Source organism: Mustela erminea, chromosome 1 (assembly GCF_009829155.1).
Source record: "Mustela erminea isolate mMusErm1 chromosome 1, mMusErm1.Pri, whole genome shotgun sequence".
Taxonomy (NCBI): domain Eukaryota; kingdom Metazoa; phylum Chordata; class Mammalia; order Carnivora; family Mustelidae; genus Mustela; species Mustela erminea.
The window spans coordinates 102,831,734-102,852,484 of record NC_045614.1 but is presented as its reverse complement, the minus strand read 5'-3'; the positions used below and the strand labels follow the sequence as shown (position 1 = coordinate 102,852,484).

General features: G+C 37.9%; 1 protein-coding gene across 2 annotated transcripts in view; it reads left to right on the top strand.

Annotated features, from left to right (window-relative positions):
- The window catches only part of PCYT1A (phosphate cytidylyltransferase 1, choline, alpha), a 46,078-nt gene that overhangs the window by 1,035 nt on the left and 24,292 nt on the right, over positions 1-20,751 (top strand). For both annotated transcript variants that reach the window (XM_032336453.1, XM_032336463.1), the window contains exon 2: positions 17,282-17,408. In XM_032336453.1, coding sequence (XP_032192344.1) covers positions 17,292-17,408 — 117 coding nt within the window. In that variant the 5' untranslated portion in view covers positions 17,282-17,291. The remainder of the gene's footprint in view (positions 1-17,281; positions 17,409-20,751) is intronic.

Sequence of the window (20,751 nt, the reverse complement as noted above, 5' to 3'; positions counted from 1 at the left end):
GTGGATAGCACCTGAATTTCTTTTAATGAAATACAATAGAAATTTTCAGTGTGTTCACATAGTATTGTTTCATGAAACTTGTTTCAGTTATGTATGTATGAGATGGTGATGTAAAATTGAATTCATATATCCTAAAATGTATGAAATGTAGTAAAAATGTTTAAACTCAGTTTATTTCTGAGTTTTCTTTCAGGTCTAAAATGCCATGATTCTTTGTTTAGGGGACTGTTTAGAAGTTCAAAGACTGGCCCTACCGCTGGGGCAGGGGTGAAGGGGGATAGGCTCCATCAGATTGACTTAATTGGAGAAGGCTTCCCAAATATAATTGAGGTGACTGGTTATGACTGAAGATTGAAACTCAAGATCTCAGTTGTAGAACCAGAACTTAACATTTTGAAATAGGGACAGTGATATTTATAGAAGCAGTGAGGATATAGGTGTTTGTGATAGGAAAAGCTGCTAGGAATAGACATTAAGAAAGGGGAAGCTTTGAGGAGGGTAGGAACAAGACTTAAGAAGGGAACTGAAGATAGAGACAGAGAGCATTCTGCCAATACGGACTTCAGGGTTCTTTTCAATCTTTATATTTAGTGATTCTGTAAGCACCATGAATTGCTGGTAAAGAGATATTAGTTGAGAATGGAATTGGTGCAATAATCAGTAGTAAGCAGATGGTGACCATAATGTGGAAGAAAGGATGATGCTAGGAAAGTCAACAGTGGTGACTAGAATACCATATGGGAGAGGCTTTGGTGTATTTAGCTGTCCAGCTCCATGATTTATGTACTAGAGGCCAACACTGGCAAACTAGGAATAATACCATGCTGTGAGTAAATTCAGATGATGTTTTAGCTGGTGGTTTTATCCCCTACTGATCCCCATTCCTGAGGGCTGTTAGCAATGCAGATGAAATGAACTAAAGTGAGTTTCACTATCTCCTCTCTACAAACTTTTGTAGAAGGTGCTACTGATTGTACACCCAGTGATTTTTTTTAAACAATATTTAATAGAAAAAGTTTGAGGGGCGCCTGGGTGGCTCAGTGGGTTAAAGCCTCTGTCTTCGGCTCGGGTCATGATCCCAGAGTCCGGGGATCGAGCCCCGCATCGGGCTCTCTGCTCAGCAGGGAGTCTGCTTCCCACCCACCCCCGCCCCCCCACCTCTCTGCCTACTTGTGATCTGTCAAGTAAATAAATAAAATATTTTTTAAAAAATCGAAGTTTGAGGTAATTTTAGCCTATCTGATGCTGCAATTATCTGATAATGTAATAGGGACCCTCACCTCCTACACACATATACTTTGTGATAGAGGAAGGTAGTTCAGAAAGTTTCTTGAATGGTATGGTATTGAGTTGTGAATGATGGGGGAGAGGCTTTGTTTAGTCAAAAAATGGCTAGTTACACCTTTTTCTAAAACATTAGCTGTTTACTTGGCTTACACTTATACATAACTGAAAGGAACTACTCAAGAATTTCTGTAACAGAATACGGTTGACCCTTGAGCAACACATGTTTGAGCTGCATGGGTTCACATACACGTGAATTTTTTTTCTGATAAATACAATATATACTATAAATGTATTTTTTCTTTCCTATGATTTTCTTTTTTTTTTTTTTTTCAAGAGAGAAAAAGGGGAGGGGCAGAGGGAGAGAAAGAATCTTAAACAGTCTCAACACTTAGCTTGGAGCTGAAACGGGACTTCATCTTACAATCCTGAGAACATGACCTGAGCCAAAATCAAGATTCAGATGCTTAATTGATTTTCATAAAAAAAAAAGATTTTGTTTATTGATTTATTTGAGAGAGTGAGAGATCACACGCAAGAGGAGGAGGAGAGAAGAAGACTCCTTGCTGAGGAGGGAGCCCAATGTGGGGCTTGATCTTAGGACCCAGGGACCATGACCTGAGCCAAAGGCAAACACTTAACCGATGGAGCCACCCAGGCCCCTCAGCCCCCTTATGATTTTCTTAATAACATTTCCTTTTTCTTAGCTTCCTTGTATTCCTTGTCAGAATATGGTAAATAATATGTATAATATACAAAATATGTTAATCAACCATCAGTGTTATTGGTAAGTCTTCCAGTCAGCAGTAGGCTTCTTTTGAAGGGTCAAAAGTTATAAGCAGATTTTCAAGTGTGTGTGTTGGGGAACAGTGCCCCTAACCTCTGTGTTGTTCAAAGGTCAGTTGTATATGCTTCAAGATAACTGACTTAGAAGACATTTAGGCTTGGAGACTCCATCACTGCCTCTGGGGTCCTTTGTGTTTGTTGAATGAAAGGATTCTTTTGACCTACACTGCTTTGCAAATTCCCTTCAAAAACCAGTGTAATGGCCTGATTGATAAAGAATGAACTTTATTCCTTTCTTAGCCTACGATTTTTCTTCCCATAAATCGGTGAGGTTTTGTTTTTCTTGGGGTCCCTGTCTTTGGATATGTGATCCCTTAGGGTGAATAATCTAGTCAGAGTCTTAGATTTAGAAATCCCAGGTTACTTATCTGATGTTAACACTAACTCACTCTGTGACTAAGGGAAAAACTGTTTGCTTTCTCTTGTTTAAGCTTTTCTGACTATGGCAGTGGTAACTGTTTTTCTGCTTAAACAGTTTTTAATCATCAGAAACATAGGCATCCTCACCAAATTTTGTATATAGTCTCATGGAGTTTGTAAATCACCTGACCCCATTCATGATTCCCCTATGGAACTGTCTGACCTATAGGTTAGACATGATTCTCTGAGGGAGCTAAATAACTTTTCCATGTTATAAATGCTGATAAAAATTGATTTTAAAAATATTTATAGAAGAAGCAAGCATAATAATTTGCTATTGTTATTAATGTTGAGTAATGACAAAATAGTAATAATTATAGTCTTCTTATGCTTTACTTTTCATGTGTTTGCATAACTGATCTGAAGTCAGATCTTTTGGATTTTCTACCGTTAGAGAGCTCCCTCTTCTATAATTCAGACAAGAAATTCAGGGAATATACACATTTTTACGTACTCTATTTTGCAGTATGTGCCATAGCTCCACTTCAAGAAGAAAAAAAAAAAGAACTGTTTGTGAGTCTCTAAAAAATATTTGGCACTATGTTTGTTTACATACATTACTTCATTAATATAAATAATTTAATTGCTTGTATTTTACTATTTGCAAACCAAATTAGTAGGTAGATATATACCTGGACTTTTTTGGTTTTTGTTTTGTCTTTTTTTCCCTTTCTTTTGATAACTCTATTGTTAAAAGTTACATTAGTTTGAAGCTTTCTTTATTTGTCCTAGAATGACTGCCAATGAGCGAGGGATCCCCTGGGTCTGCCAGGCTGTTATATCACACTCACAACTATTTGCAAACCAATTTTGAAGTGAAGGCCGGTAAAAAAATAGTGACATATGGTCTTTGCTCTATGCTAAAGAACAAAATGGGTGTGTGGCACTTAACAGAAAATAGGTTTTTGTTTTGTTTTTTAAGTAGATTTTCTTATTTTAATTTAAAGGAAATTATCCTAGGTGTGATTATCTTTGTTTACTTTTTGGCCCTAGAGTAGAAATCTTAATCTTTTTTTGTGCCATGGGCCCCTTTGGCAATATGGTGGAACCTTGTGGATTCCCTTTTGGAATAATATTATTATACCAAGCAAAGAATTAAATACATAAAACAAAAAGGAAGCTATGTTGAAATAAAGTTACCAAAATGCTTTTGAAATGTGTGATATGAGAGACTCCTGGGTGGCTCAGTCATTTGAGTATCTAACTCTTGATCTCAGGATTGTGAGTTCAAGCCCCAAGTTGTGCTCCATGCTCAGTGTGAGGCCTACTTAAAAAATATATATATATATATATATAAAATGTGTAATATAATACTATATATGATTTTTATTAACATCATAAATAATGTTTATTATTAGTGGATCTTATAGCCATAATAATTTAAAAATGATCATATGTTTAAATAGTGTTTCAAGATATTTTTAATAAGTGTGATGTTATCTGAAAGGATCTAAGATTACTATTATTGACAATCTATTACTGTTGTACCATATGTTCATAATTGAAGGAAATTGTGAATTTGCCAGAGGTTAGTAAAAATGAAGATATAATTTTTTTTTGTCCAAATTCCAGACTTCCCTGAATCTGTCATAGACCCTGTCTTAGATATACGAATTCCATAACCCACTCTAGGAAACGCAGAATCTAAACACAGTGTTTACTCACTGAATTTTGTAGTGGAATGGTGGGAGAGCAAAATTATTCAACCATAAAAATTAGTACAAGTGTCCCTTGTGGTTTTTAGGATAGTCTCTTTCCTGAAATATTCTGTTGTGTGGTGAGGCCCAAATACAACCTTTATTTTGTTCTATGGTGAACCGAGGGTCTGGCACAGTGTAAGTGCCCACTCAGTGTCTGTTGAATAAAGGTTTCTCTGAAGAAATTAGAGGGAAGAGATCAAGTTCAAAACTAAGATCTTAGATGTGGCAATTTAGTAGCCTCAAATATTGAGGCATAACATTGAGCTCTGGTTTAAAACTAGTCTGTTAATGTGGTTATATTGTGGTCTTTACCTTATCATTTAGAATTTCCCAAATCAAGCATACTTATGACTTATTCTATATAGTGTGGTAATATATACAGATTAGTGACATAAACTGCAGTAGTCCTAGATCAGAAAGTTACAGTATAATTTCTTGAAATCATATTCCTCGCACTGACTTCTACTTTACTGTTTGCATAATCTAGGTAGGATTTGCTATCTAATTAATGATAAAACTGGTTCTTTCTTCATTTAGTATAAGAGATGGCAACTTTCTTGGCAAACTTGGCAAACTTTTTTTCAAAAGGACCAGATAGTAAATATTGAATTTTACAAGTCATACAGTGTCTGTTGCCAACTACTCAGCAGTGCAGTTATAGCACAAAAGCAGCCATAGACAGTACATCAGTGAATGAGCATAGTTGTGTTCCAGTAAAACTTTAATTTCAAAAGCAGTCAGTGGGCCAATTTTGGCCTGTGAGGTCTGCTGGTTCTTGAACCCAGTCCCTCCTCCCCACTGTGGGTTAAATATATCTTCCCTCCAGCTTCAAAGGTCTTTGCACAGGGATGACATGACTGCATTCTTCTCTTTGGAAAGGCCTGAGTATATAGCAGATTACATGATTAATGCCAAGAGTATTAGATGCACTTTGACCTAGAAGTTCACAGAGCTATTAATACATTAATAATAATGTATTATTAGCCCCACAAAACTTGCCTCTTAAGAGCACCACTTTATTAAGCTCCACAGTCGTGGAAACAGGTAAAGATCCCAAGTATAAAGTATGCTTGCTCACTCAGCTTTGGAACTGGACGTTGGTATGCCAATAGGAAGTTACTGAGCATATGGTTTTACTGAGGAAGACAATGTCCCAGAGATGGGAGAAGCAGGAATAGAATGCAAAGGAAAAATTCATGTCTCCTCTTTTTGCAGATATTTCCCTGTAGTACTCTGTCAAATTTGAATTCAGTTTTTGAAACTTGAAGAATGTATGTGCTTGCAGTTTGCTATTACTTAATTTGTTGCATAGGTTAGGAAGCATCTTGTCACCCTGAGATGCTCACTAGATCTCTTTGTAATAAGGAAGTAGAATAGAAGGGGTGGGGGTGGGAGTCCTTAAAACTACAGTTACAGGAGATTGTTATCTTTAAAACACAAGTGTATGCATACCAGTACCCAGATTTTGTCTCCTTTAGGACACATAGATTGGAAAAATACTTTACTAGGTTTATCCTCAGTTATCTTCTCACTGCCACCCTTCCCACCTCACACACATTTTCACTTCGCTGTACTTTCTTAGTAGCAAAATTGATGCATCCAAGCAGGCATTTATTGAAACATTGAAGAACAAGGAAGCAGTGTATTCTGGGAGGTGAGTCAGCAGAAATGGAGCCAGATTTTGTGAATCTGACTAAAAATCACAGGCACAGATACGACATTCTGTATTTTGAAAGCAATTTAAAGACCCTAATTTGCTTAATAGGCATGGTGGTGGTCTGGTGGTAGTGGCTGTTATGTCTATATTTAGATTTGTGCATTAGTGGGGATTTTGACTAAAGATAGGTTACTAGGGACTGTAAAGGTACCAATGTTAGATCAGGCCTTACACATGCTATCAGCTCCCTTTAGCTCTCTTTTGTTATAATTTCATTTTACAAAGAAACTTTTTTGTAGGATAAACTGCTAAGGAAATAGGAAGCCTTGGCACACCCTAATGAGTTGAAGACAGAGGCTCTGTATCCTGTCTCCAACTACTTTCATTCTGACTTATCCTAGCTTAATTAATACGGATGCTATGGCTGGAAGCCAGGATCCACCTATAGAGTATTAGGTAATTCTCCACTCCCCATCCCCATTCTGATCTTACACTATATTGGTTCTGAAGAGGTACCGTCTTTTTCCAACCTTATCACCTTCTGGACAGCCTGTTATGTTAAGGCAGCCATGTATGTGTTTGGTTTTTTTTCCTTGCTTGAATGTAGATGTTTAAAGCTACCCCCTTTCCCAGGGAAACCACTGTACCTTTACTTAATGGTGTTGGTTGATTACAGAGGTATAGTTATGATAAACGGAGAGTTTGGGAAGTATTGTTCCTCATTGTTGGAGGAACGGGGCAGTTGTGAATGTTGTAAAGGTGATGTGGTTTTAGGAATAGCAAAGTTTCAGTATAACGAACTAAAAGCCAACATGTATTTACTATTCTGAGTGTGCTCTCATCCTCCCACATACCTTTTCTCAGTGGCAAACGTGGTATGTCAGGCATCTTTTGTAACTTCTGGGGAACTGGTAATTTTTTCCAGTAAGGCGCTAATAGTTAAATTATTCTATATGCTTTCATGGTGTGTAAGTTAGTAGATGTGAGGAAACATGGGGTTGGTCTAAGAGAGATCCAGTGGGGCGCCTGGGTGGCTCAGTGGGTTAAAGCCTCTGCCTTCCGCTCAGGTCATGATCCCAGGGTCCTGGGATAGAGCCCTGCATCGGGCTTTCTGCTCAGCAGGGAGCCTGCTTTCCGCCCCCCAACCCCTTTCTGTCTCTCTGCCTACTTGTGATCTCTGTCAAATGAATAAAACCTTAAAAAAAAAAAAAAAAAAAAAGAGCCAGTGAAAAATGGTCTCTTTGGTGATCTGTAGAGTCAAAGTTTAAAAAATAATAGTAGTTTTAGAGGAAAAAAGGCATGAGAGTTAATCTTATTATGATTTCAAAATTCTTTTAGAGTTATTATTGAAGAATGTGATCTTGGTGTTCTCCATTTCCTTAGAAAGTGGATAAGATACAGAAGTGTTTTACATTAAATACCAAATGTATTCGGTATATTTGTTTCAAATCCATGGGATCTTAAGACCTGAGTTTCAGTCTAATGTGTAATGTTCAGTTTAAAGTGTAATGTAAAATACAGTGTAATATACAAAAGTCATCTTTAGAAAATAGAAGAACTGTATCTAAGCAGATAAGGAATGGTGTAACCAGATAAGGAAAAATACTTTTAACCAGGTGGGAGCTTTGTTGTGCCATCTTTGATACACTTATAAACTGACAAGAGCTTGACTCCTTTCCATCAAAAGAAAACAGTAATTTATAAGTGCTTTTCAAAATTTCAAAAGTGGTTTTCTATACTTAGTATATTTATTCAAATAGTAATTGAGTATGCCTACTATGTGCCAGAGCTCGTTGCTAAACATTAAATGCACCAACTGTGATTTTTGTGGTTACAAGTGATGAGAAACCCAGTTTAACTAATTTAAGCAAAAAGGGGAATGAATGAATGAATTGGTTGGCACAGTTAGACAAGGATCTAAATTCTCCCCATAATCTGTTTGCTTTCTGTGTGTCAGTGCTTTCAAAAAAGTCTCTCCTCCTGGTGGTAGGATCGCCACTAGATTGTCACAGGATGCTTCCCAAAGCCATGTCTCTCTAGGTTCAGGTCCCCAAGGAGAGGTGATAATCTTCATCCAAGCATTTCCATCTGGTGAGTTCTGAAAAGTACTCTGATTCAACTGACTTAGGTCACCTATTACTGTCCATTTTCCCTCCCTTCTCCAATCTGTGGCCAGGGGAAGGTGATATGCTGACTGGTTAAAGTTTCATACATGTGATCTGATAAGATTTGAGGTTGAAGCTTACCAAATAGACCAAATGAAAGTGAGCCCATAAATAAAAATGGGCTCTTTTCAGAGCAGGAGGATTGAACAGTGGGAAGACAAACAACAAATATCTGCTACATAAGGGAATTTATAGTGTAATTTCTCATTTGATCCTTAGCATGATTTAGAAATTAAGTATAGGGCGCCTGGGTGGCTCAGTGGGTTAAGCCGCTGCCTTCGGCTCAGGTCATGGTCTCAGGGTCCTGGGATCGAGTCCCGCATCGGGCTCTCTGCTCAGCAGGGAGCCTGCTTCCCTCTCTCTCTCTCTGCCTGCCTCTCTGTGTACTGTGATCTCTCTCTGTCAAATAAATAAATAAAATCTTTAAAAAAAAAAAAGAGAAATTAAGTATATTTTATTAGAGCCTTCCCTAATCACATAGATAAACTCTCACCTAGAGTTAAGGTACTGGAAGAGCTAGAATTAAATCCCAGTTTATATGATATGATTCGTAGTCTAGTGTCCTTTCCGCTCTTCTACTCTGGCCCAAACCAAAATAGGTCTCCCAGAGTTCTTGAGTATTTTGCTGTTGATAGGCCCAGTGAGAAGGGAGCCCATTGTTTATGAAAGGTGAAATTAAATTCCTGACAGTGTAATACATGGTTCTGATTAAATTCTTGTGCATAGTGGTGCTGTTAAGTCCACAGACCCTAGAATCAAAATGCCTAGGTTCAAATACTGTTTTTGCCCTGTCCTAGGTGACCTTGGTCATTTAACTTAGCGGTGCCTCAATTTCCTCATCTTCAAAATAGGGATAATAGTATTAACTTATAGGATTGTTGTGAGGACTAAGTTATTTAACATATGCAAAGGTTAAAACTTCCTGGCATGTAGGAAGTGTGCTAAATAAATGTTAGCTATAATTATTATCATCACTATTATCATAATCTTTGGTATTGTGATAGAGAAATGTGGGTTTTGTGATAATGCAATAAAACAGATTTACATCTGATTGAATGCTAATCATTAAGATATTTAAATATATTCTCTATTCTGGGCTGTTGTTTTTTTTCCCCCGTAAGACTTTATTTGAGAGAGAAGGAGCGTGTGAGAGAGAGTGCAAGCAGGGCGGAGGAGTCTAGTGGTAGGTCATGTTGGTGTATGGTGACATACCCTGGTTAGTATTTTCAGCAGTTACCTGGATGGAGATGGATTATAGACTTCATAAAATTATGGTAAATAGCAAATATTATAGATGGCATTCAAGATTTGAAATTATTTTAACAGATTGGAATAAGCAAAAAGATGAACCAAGATGGACTTTAACAGGATAATGACCAACAAAATGATTAAGTATCTTTCTATACAAACTCTGCTTGAATGTCCTGGTGTGCCAAAGTGAAATGCCTCTTGAGGTGACCCAGTCCTGTTTCGCATAACTCTTATTCCTAAAAAGGTTTTTATTAAGTTCAGTTAACATTTATAACTCTTCCTCTACCATCCAGTGATCCATTTTTTGTTGTCTGAATGTTTGCTCTATCCAACATGACAGGCATTCAAATATTTAGAGATAGTTACCAGGTATCTCCTTGGAATAGTATGGTATTGTTTCGTATTATATGTTGTAGTGGTTAGGAGTTTGTAGTCTGCAGCCAAGTTGACTGAATTTGATTCCCAGCTTCACTACTTAATAGCTGTGTAGCCTTATCATCTGTGCCTCAGTTTTAATGATCAATTGCCATCTCTGTCAGGACACGACACCATGAAAGGTAGAAGGCTCCCTGCTTAGTGGTGAGTCAGCTTCTCCCTCTGCCCTTCCCCTAACCCCCTCTCTCTCTTTCTTAAATATATAAATAAAATCTTTTTGAGGGGTGCCTGGTTGGCTCAGTGGGTTAAGCCTCTGCCTTCGGCTCAGGTCATGATCTCAGTGTCCTGGGATGGAGCCCCACATCGGGCTCTCTGCTCAGCAGGGAGCCTGCTTCCCTCTGCCTACTTGTGATCTTTGTCGAATAAAGAAAGAAAAATCTTTAAAAAAAAATCTTTTTTTAAAAGTATACTTTTCATAATAATAATCCTAGGGGGGAAACTTGACAAACTCTTTTTGGATATAGGGGATACACACGAAGGCAAACTTTAAGGCAGATGATGACAACTACTACTACTAAATAATATAGCAGCTAATGCTTACAAGTACTTAACTTTGTGCCCGGCACTGAACTAAGGCTTACATGGATCACTCCATTTGAATCTCATTTACTGGATGATGCAACTCTGGCAATTAAGGAATTTGTCCAAGTTCTTATGGCTGGTAGGTAGTAGAGAAGGGATTCATATTTAGGTAATCTGATTTTAGGGCCTGAACTCTTAACATCATTACGCTATGCTGATGGAGTGAGGTTAAAATTTCTGTATTTCTTAAAATAGAGCATGGATAAAAAATACTGAGAAACACTGCCTTAGACATTTAATTAAGGGTGCTTATATAAGGCAGATGGAGAGATTTTGTTATATGTACTCAATTGAAATACAGGTAAAATATACTAGTATTACTGTTATTTACCAAAGGGCTTTATAACATGTTCATAACAAAGTAACCACTGTAACTACAGTAACCACTTGATCCCTTCCATGTTTGTGAATTTTACTTTAGCTTTAATAAGCTAATCATACAAATCCTTTCTCTTGAGTCCTCATTGTGATATTTTATATTTTTTGTATGACTTTTTAATCTAGTGAAATAGAATGGGTATCACAAGGTCCAATTACCCCAGTACCAATTTGGTTTAAATATATTTAAACCACACTGGCAGTATTTTAACTCTTAGAAGGCGAGCCTTTGCTTCTTTATAGTATGATAATATCCATCATGTGTTTGTCTAGTTAAGTTGAATCATATGACAGGATGGTTCAGTACTTTAAGAAGTAAGCAGTTAGAAAGCAAAGCAAATCTCATGTTACATATATTTTGCCACAGTATAAAAAACAAACAGACAAAAAAATAAAGCAAAGTTGAAGTCGGGGAGGGAGGGATGGATTCTAATGTGGTATGAGGAAACTTGAGGGTGGTAGTAATGTTGATTATCTTAATTTTGATGATTCACAGATGTATAGATATGTTAAAACTCATTAAATCATATACTTTAAATACAATTTATTGTCTCAATTATACTTCAGTAAAGCTATAAAAATATTATTGCACATATACCTTTCCACTCTCCCACCCCTGACAAAGTGCAAAGACTTCTGAAGAAATTCATATAAACATGTCTTTGGATGTGTTAAGTATTTTTCTATTAAACATTAAGGAATTTTAACTTGAAGTTATAGAAAATAATTGTTGAAATCCAATATAACATTTATTTATTTATTTATGGTACCCTTAAAACTGTTCTGTATCATGAATGGAAAGTACAGGTGCTTTTACAATGACACCTATTTGTAATGTCAGAAGAGGGAGGAAGAGAGATGAAAGAATTCTTTTATTTTAAGATTTTATTTATTTATTTATTTGACTGAGAGAACACAAATAAGCAGAGTGTCCGGCAGAGGGAGAAGAAGAAAGTGGCTTACCACCAAGCAGAGAGCCCAACACAGGGCTTGATCCCAGGACCCCAGGATCACGACCTGAGCTGAAGGCAGATACCCAACCAACTGAACCACCCAGGTGTCTTGAGATTAAAGAAATCTTTATTGCTTAAGTTGAAAGTTTACAAGAAAATCCTAGCAAAACTATCCAATAGGAAAGATCTATACATCTGTACAGCTGACAAATTGGGCTGACTCTGAATGAGACCAATAGCCACATCAGTTCTTTTCAATTGGTCCTGAGACCTTGTTTACCTTTAAGTACTGTGACCTTTTCTTCTACTGTGCAGTTAGGACTTAAGTCTGCAAGAACTTAAGGGACCCATGCTATAGAGAGAATGTTCTTGACAGAAGTAGCAGTATTGATGAGACAGCTTCTTTTTTAAAAATCTTGGACTTCCGGGAGACAGAAGAATATAGTGGTAGCGACTTTGGAATTAGACAAGTCTGGATTTAAATCCTGGCTCTCTCTTCCCACGGCTAGCTTTGTGATCTCTTGGATAGGTTACTTAGCTTCCCTGTTCCTTAATTTTCTCATTTGTAGGTTGGGGCTAATAGTACCTGCATCTCATGTCATATAGGTTAAATGAGAGTAATGCATAAAAGTACCTAGCATAGTGCCTGGCACATAGTAAGTATTCAAAAAAAAGAGAGCCATTATTATGACTGTTGCTGTTATGATCTTACTTCCTTGTAAGGTGTTTAGATTACTAAAACATATACATCTTGGAATATATGTATCATTGATACTAATTCAAAGAGTTAGGAAAGAGAAGGAATCAATTTCTAGAGAACCTGAAAGACAGTCTTATATGAGACTTATATGAGTGGAAAATTGTTACAGAACATTTAAAAAAAAATTTTTTAAAGATTTTATCTGTCAGAGAAGTGCATGCACAAGCAGGGGGGAGCAGCAGACAGAGGGAGAAGCAGGCTCCCTACTGAGCAAGGAGTCTGATGTGGACTCGATCCCAGGACCCTGGGATCATGACCTGAGCCGAAGGCAGACGCTTAAGTGACTGAGCCACCTAGGTGTCCCTGTTAAAAAATGTTTTAAAAATTGAACTTTTTGGGGCGCCTGGGTGGCTCAGTGGGTTAAGCTGCTGCCTTCGGCTCAGGTCATGATCTCAGGGTCCTGGGATCGAGCCCCGCATCGGGCTCTCTGCTCAGCAGGGAGCCTGCTTCCTCCTTTCTCTTTCTCTGCCTGCCTCTGCCTACTTGTGATCTCTCTCTGTCAAATAAATAAATAAAATCTTTAAAAAAAAATTGAACTTTTTATTTGAAAAAATGTAAAGTCTATAGAAAAGTTGTAAGAATATTAAAATTAACTCCTTTATGCCCCATCTAGTTTCATAGATTGGTAACATTTTGGCCTATTTGCTTTAATTTTTTTAATTAAAAAAAAATGTTTATTTATTTGAGAGTGCACCAGTCAGGGTAGGGACAGAGGGAGAGAATCTTCAAGCAAATCCCCTATTGAGCGTGGAGCCTGAGATTGGGGCTCAATCCCAAGGCCTGTGAAATCGTGGCCTGAGCTGGAATCAAGAGTTGGATGCTTATCTGAGAGCCACCCAGGCGCCCCTACTTTACCATTGATTTTTTAAAATATAAGGTAGTATACACAATTTTCTTCTTTCTTCTCCCCCTCCTTCTCATCCTCTTCTCCTTTCGTCTGCTGCTGCTGCTTCTGCTTCTGTTTCTTCTGCTTCTCCTGCTTCTGCTGCTGCTGCATCTTCTGCTTCTCCTCCTTTTTCTTCTGCTGCTTCTGCTTCTTGTGCTTCTCCTTCTTTTTCTTCTGATTCTACTTCTGCTTTTCCTCCTCCTTTCTCTTCTGCTTCTGCTTCTCCTTTTTTTTCTTCTTCTGCTGTTTCTTTTGCTTCTTCTCCTCCTCCTTCTTCTGCTTCTCTTCTTTTGCTTCTTCTTCTGCTGCTTCTGCTGCTTCTTTTGCTTCTGCTTCTCCTTTTCCTGCTTCTGCTACTTCTTCTGCTGCTGCTTCTGCTGTTTCTTCTGATTCTGCTGCTTCTACTACTACTTCTTCTTATCCTGCTTCTGCTACTTCTTCTTCTGCTTCTGCTGAGGGTTAGTTGCAGAAATCATGACCCTTTTCCCCCAGGTACTTCAGCTTTTTCTCCTAAAAACAAGGAAAGTCTATTACATAACACAGTGTAATTATCAACTGTATTTTAACATTGATGTGTATTATGATTTGTTACACAGTCCGTATTCAAATTTTACTGATCATCTTTTTTTTTTTTTTAAAGATTTTATTTATTTATTCGACAGACAGAGATCACAAGTAGGCAGAGAGGCAGGCAGAGTGAGAGGGGACAAGCAGGCTTGCTGCTGAGCAGAGAGCCCGATGCGGGGCTTGATCCCGGGACCCTGGGATCATGACCTGAACCGAAGGCAGAGGCTTAACCCACTGAGCCACCCAGGCGCCCCTACTGATCTTTTTTTTTTTTTTTTAATTTATTTTAATTTTATTTTTTTTTAATTTTTTATTTTTTTATAAACATGTATTTTTATCCCCAGGGGTACAGGTCTGTGAATCGCCAGGTTTACACACTTCACAGCACTCACCAAAGCACATACCCTCCCCAATGTCCATAATGATCGTCTTAATAACTATCCTTTATAACAATTTCTCCCCCAATCTAGAAATGAAATTTAGTTGTCTTTTCTTTGGAACAATTCCTCAGCCTTTCATTGTTTTTCATGATTGACATTTTTTGAAGAATAACTGGCCTGTTGTTTTACAGAATGTCCTTTGAGGTTTGTTTGCTTGTTCCTCATAAACCCATACAGGGTATGCTTTTTGGGGTAATATGTCCTCAGTGCCTCAAATTAGGAGGCATTATTGGTGATGTTAATTAACTCGGATCACTTAGCAAAGAGATTTTTTCACTCTAAAAGTAACGCTTTTACCTTTGTAATTAATAAGTAATCTATAAGGGTTGCTTAATATACTTGGAGATGTAAGGGCCTACTTAGCCGGAGCAGCCCCACCTTAGTAGAACAGCCATTTTGTTGTATATTCAGTGAACTTAGATTGACCCTGCCCCCCAGAGGAACTCACTTAGAAACAGGTCTGGGAAACTGGTAAAATATGGCCGACCAACCCCTGATAAAAGGGCCCATATACCAGGACGTGTCAGGTCAGGGAGAGATAACAGAGCCCAGAATGCAAGTATGAGTCAGGCCAGGTGGAGACATCCAGTCAGCAAAGCACACATACTATCTCCCTGACTACCAAAGAATGTGGGCCCCGCCTTTTGGGCGCCAATTCTGACCAAGGTGATAGGCTAGTTCAAATAGCTACTATAGGGTGAATTGTAATTCAGTTGGCCACCCGTGTGTGACCTAGCATGACTGTGCAGATTTCTTTGTGTGTTACGATCTCATTGGCCTCCTGTGTGAGACCAGGCTCAACCACATGGCCTTGGCTTTATAAAAGTTAGTCTGTAAGGCAGGGAGGGGTCGCCTTCTCTGTAAGAGGTGGCCCCGGCCGGTGGGTTTGGTTCTCGATGCTTGGCGAGAAATAAAGCTTTGCTTGACCTTCACTTTGTATCAGTCTCGTCCTTTTGTCCACGGACCCTTCAGGAGATATTTTGAAACTCTGTAAATATCCTGTTTTTAAACAAACTTTCCCCCAGTGGTTTGAGAATTCCAAGGGGCATTTTTGTATCATTAACATGTGGTTTCTTCGGTTGAACTGAAGTCATCTTGAGAAAGTAGTTTATACTTCAAAAAATATGTTAAAGTACCCTATACACAGTAAGTTCCCAGTACTAGTGACTCCCTGACCTTCAACTGCCTGACACAAGATTGCTGATTTCATTTCTTATAAAGGATTTTATTTGCTTACCCTGAGAAGTTAACAGGTACTTAAACAAAGTCCTATTATATGCAAATTAGAAATGGTCGCTAATTGGACTGATTAGGTGGGGTTTTTTAGTTTAGTTTTTTTTTTTTTTTAAGATTTTATTTATTGATTTATTTGAGAGAGAGAGAGCAAGCACAGCAGGGGGCAGAAGGAACGGGCTCCTCACTGAGCAGGGATCCTGATGACATGGGGCTTGATCCCAGGACCCCGGGATCATGACCTGAGCCAAAGGCAGTTGTTTAACTGGCTGAACCATCTCGGCACTTCTGATTACTTTTTTTAGTAGGCCTTTCAGACCAGTGAGGTGGAAATAGTATAACCTTTGGATATTTTGAAAGAAAAATTAATAATGAAGAAAAGCTCTCATCATCACTAGAAAATTTGTTAAATGTATAGTACCCTTATTCCGTTTTAATTTGGGTTTGTGATGAAAGGAAGTTTCTGGGTGGTGGTCATCTTTCACTTTAGACTGTGACATTTTTCGTGTCAGCCTAATACTTAGCCAGGACTCGTGGGTGTCACCTTTAGTCTCTAAGAATTAGGTCAGGTTTCCTGTAGATCTTGTCACATTGCCACTTTAGCTGAAGGAAAGAAAGTAAAGCACAATTGCAGTTGTTTAGATGAACATCTTATTCAGGAGAGGTTATTAGAGGCAGTGAGGTGGAGTAGAATGTCCTCATTCTGTCTGGCATTTGTTTTGTTTTTCATCTGTGCTCTAAGGATCTTCTACCTTCCATGGTATCATGTCTTGGCAGAGATGGCAATTGAACATTAAAGTTCTTCTATCCCCAATTTCTGGCTGATGCCTAAAATTACATCATCATTAAATTAACTTATTTGTGTAAATTATGATACCCAAGAAAAATGCAGATACCCTTGCAGGGTGTAGGAGAGGTAGCATAAGCCATCTAAACATGACACATCATATATTTAGAACTTTTCTGTGGTAGCTAGTTGCTAGAAGCTCTCTCTGCTAAGTGAGACACTGGGGGCAAAGAGAAGCTTGGATGGGGTTTTAATAGTTTAATAGTTGGGGGCTCTGAACAAGCTTACAGTGCTGACTCTAAAAGAGGAAAGGAAAATGGGTATTGGAAAAGTAAGAGGAAGGACACTTAAAAGATAAAGTACACTATACAATTTTCATAGCTCTACCCATGTGGAGTTGTCTGTGAAACCTACAGAGCATTTATAAGTTTAGAAAAATCCAGCTTTGTTAAGCCAGGAATTGGTGATTGTTGTCTCTTTTTTAAAAAGCTCTTTTTTTCCCCCATCTGCACCAAAAACGTACCTTTCACACTTCCTTGTACTTGTTATGTCTCCAGATGTCCTAGAGATGTTATAAGGGGTGGTGGTAAAAATCTGTATAACTAACTTTCTCCAAGTTATTAGAAATTTTACATTCAGTCAGGATATGGAATTAGCAATTAGTATACAGGCTACATTGGTCAGGGTAATAATTTCCAAGGTCAGGTGATTAATTGTGGCTGTTGTTCCAGAGAAGCATTTCAGTATTTCTACTAGAGGCACATGTTTATTGAAGCTTTGTTGTTTTTGCCAGATGCATTTGGCTCATGTTGTGAAATGTGTGCTATGGAATTGATCTTTTGCTGAGTGTATCTCTGTTAACATTTCTGAAATACTGGTGACAGACTTTTTCTCTACTTCAATGAGAAAAAAATTCTTTTTCACTTTCTATGACCAGTTAAAAGAAGATGGATGCACAGAGTTCAGCCAAAATGAACACAAGAAAGAGGAGAAAAGAGGTACCTGGACCCAATGGGGCAGCAGAAGAAGATGGAATTTCTTCAAAAATGCCACGCTGTGCAGTTGTAAGGAAAAGATTTCTTTGTTGAACACTTAACCTGGCAGGGGGAGGGTAGAAACTGATAAAAAATTGATGATATCAATATGACAACTCTTCTTAAATTATGGAAAGTATGAATAGTAAGTGTGAATAATATTTTCACAGTTGCTGGAAATGTTATGCTTTCTTTTCAAATTGTAGCTCATTGCTCAGTTGCAAGAACTTTACATTGAAACTGGAAAAAGAATGTTAGAAAAAAAGAATATTAGAAAAATTTGGAAGTTGTATATATATTTAAGATAGAATTAAAACTAATAGAATAGAGAAATTGGAGCAGCCATCTGATCTTAGTGTCAGCTCATAGTGTTTAGTTTTCTGTCTTTTTTTTTCCTCCACTATCCTTCCTTCACTCTATTACTGGTTATATCTTAGATGAGAGCCTTTTTCTGTTACTGCCTACCTGTGTTCCTTTATCCCTGGGACATTATCTCATATTTGCTAACTACTGCCAAACCTTTGATGTTCCACACTGCTCATCCTGTCTTGGTTTGGTACACTTCTTTAAGCTTCCCCCAAAAAACATGTGAAAGACCACATACACAATTGAGGTTATTATTGATATATAATATTATGAAGTCCATGTTTTAAAATTCCAGTGAAAGGATTGTATGTTTCTGTGTTTTCTTTACCTATATTGGCCATTAGCCACTGATCAAACTACGGTTTCCACTTTTAATTCTGGAGCTTCATGTAGTACAAAGGGAAAAATATTTTTACTCTGACACAATTAACATTTGTTCCAAAGCAGTACTCTTATCTTGAGCAGTAAAAGCAACTTGATTCCCCCAATAGGAGATACATGCTTTGGACCTGTTATTGATGATGATATTGATGGTAGGGGCAAGTGTTTTAGTTTTCTATTGCTGCTTAACACATTGCCACAAATTTAGTGGCCTAAAACTATACAGATATATTATCTTATAGTTCTGGAGGTCAGAAGTCTGAAATGGGTTTCAAAGGGCTAAAATCAAAGTGTTGATAGGGCTGGAGGTTCTAAGGGAGAATCTGTATTTTATTGTCTTTTCCATCTTTGAGAGGCTGCCCGGATTACTTTGCTCATGGTGCAAGCCAGCAATCACATTACTCTGATTACTGCTTCTATCATCACATCTCTTCTGATTCTGAATTTTCTGCCTCTCTCATTCACTTACAGAGACCCTTATGATTACATTGAACATACCTGAATAATCCAGAATAATCACCCTGTTTCAAAATCATTTTTTTTTAAGATTTTATTTATTTGACAGAGAGAGAGATCACAAGTAGGCAGAGCAGCAGACAGAGGGAGAGGAGGAAGCAGGCTCTCTGCTAAGCAGAGAGCCCCATGCAGGGCTCGATTCCAGGACCCTGAGATCATGACCTGAGCTGAAGACAGAGACTTAACCCACTGAGCCACCCAGGCTCCCTCAAAATCATTTAATTTAATCATATCTGCAAAGCCCTTTTGCCATGTAAGGTACAATAGTCACAGGTTCTAGAGAATAACATGTAAACATCTTTGGAGGACACTGTAGCAAGTATACTCAGAAAGTGAATCAGCAGTAAACAAAACAGGCCATTGTTAATTTCTGAATGCTTCTCAGAGAATTGAGGTTAAGGAGATGATGGTAAGCAGCAGTTTAGCAATCAGTGTTGGAGTAGGGCAAGTAATAACCAAGTAGGCGATAATTGTTGCCAGTCACAATAGCCAAGGATAGAGCAAAGGAAGCCAGTCTTAGTGGAATGGGCTCTTAAGCAACTTAAATTTCTTTGGCCTTAGAATTGAGGAATTTCAGTGCTTTAAATTACTTTGCTTCATATATTCATGTCACAAATCAGCTGAGTGACTTCCTACTTATTCCACATTCCTCTCTGGTACACACTGGCTATTTAGCATGCGCTAATGGTCAAAGATCCACTCACCCAACAGGCCGTACTAACCCTAGTGAGGAGTGTCTGCTAAATAAACTTGTTTGTCATCTCTGTTGTACACTTGCACATTCTATCTCTGACCCCTTTTCAGCTCTGTAGCAAAAGCAAACAAGATTTTTTTTCCTTTTTTGTAGTAACAGTTCTATTGAGATCATATAATCCACCCATTTAAACTGTACAGTTCAGTGGTTTGGGGTATATTTAGAGTAGTGCAACCATCACCACAACAAATTTTAGAATATTTTCATCACCTCCCAAAAGAGTCCCATCCCCACTTGCAGTCACTTCCCATTACTTCCTAACTTCCAGCCTCTGGAAATCATTCTTTAGTTCTCTATAGAATTTTCCTATTCTGAACATTACATATAAATGGCATATGTACAATACATAGTATTGTGGCCAGTTTCTTTTCACTGAGCATGTTTTCAAGATTCATTAATGTTGAGCATGTTTTCAAGATTCATTAATGTTGAGCATGTTTTTAAGATTCATTAATGTTGTAGCATGTATTTGTACTTGATTTCTTTTTGTTAACAAATAATATTCCATCACATACCACATTTTACTTATCCGCTTATTAGTTGACATTTGAGTTGAGCAAATAAGATTTTATCACACACAGTGTGGCATGGTCAATAGGTAGTAGGAGTATAAAGATAAGTAAGCCCTTCCTTTTGAGAGATGTGAGCCTAATATGGAGCTCTATAGCTCAGAGCTCCCGAGAGTTTTATTTTTTAAAAGACTTTATTTATTTGAGAGAGATCACAAGTAGGCAGAGAGAGAGAGAAGAGGAAGCAGGCTCCCTGCTGAGCAGAGAGCCCAATGTGGGGCTCCATCCCAGGACCCTGGGATTATGACCTGAGCCGAAGGCAGAGTCTTTAACCCACTGAGCCACCCAGGCACCCCTCCAAAGAGGTTTTTATTGTTGTTGTTTGTGTTTGTTTGTTTGTTTGTTTTTTTCCTTGAAAGGAGGAAAGAAGTTGGAAGCATCACCAAGTATTAGTAGCTGGGGTGGTAGGTCAGAATGAATTGGAAAGAAGAGAGAAAATAATTAAGGAGGAAAAATAAAGGTATAATGTTATGGCTAGTTTTGTTTATAAGTATAAGGAATTTACTGATACAGATATTTCTAAAGGTACAATCAAAAAGAATCACAAAAATATTTATGAAGAATAAGACTTTTAGCCTATTTTAATATTTATCATATGTATAAATAAATCACAAATTGGCAACAGGTCTGCTAATGGAGATTTCACAGTCTCATAATCAGAACATCTATTTGCCAGTTGCTATGTATTAGAGATGCAAAGATGAAAAGAGGACCTTGCCTTTAAGAAGTTCACAGATGGGGTGCCTGGGTGGCTCAGTGGGTTAAAGCCTCTGCCTTTGGCCCAGGT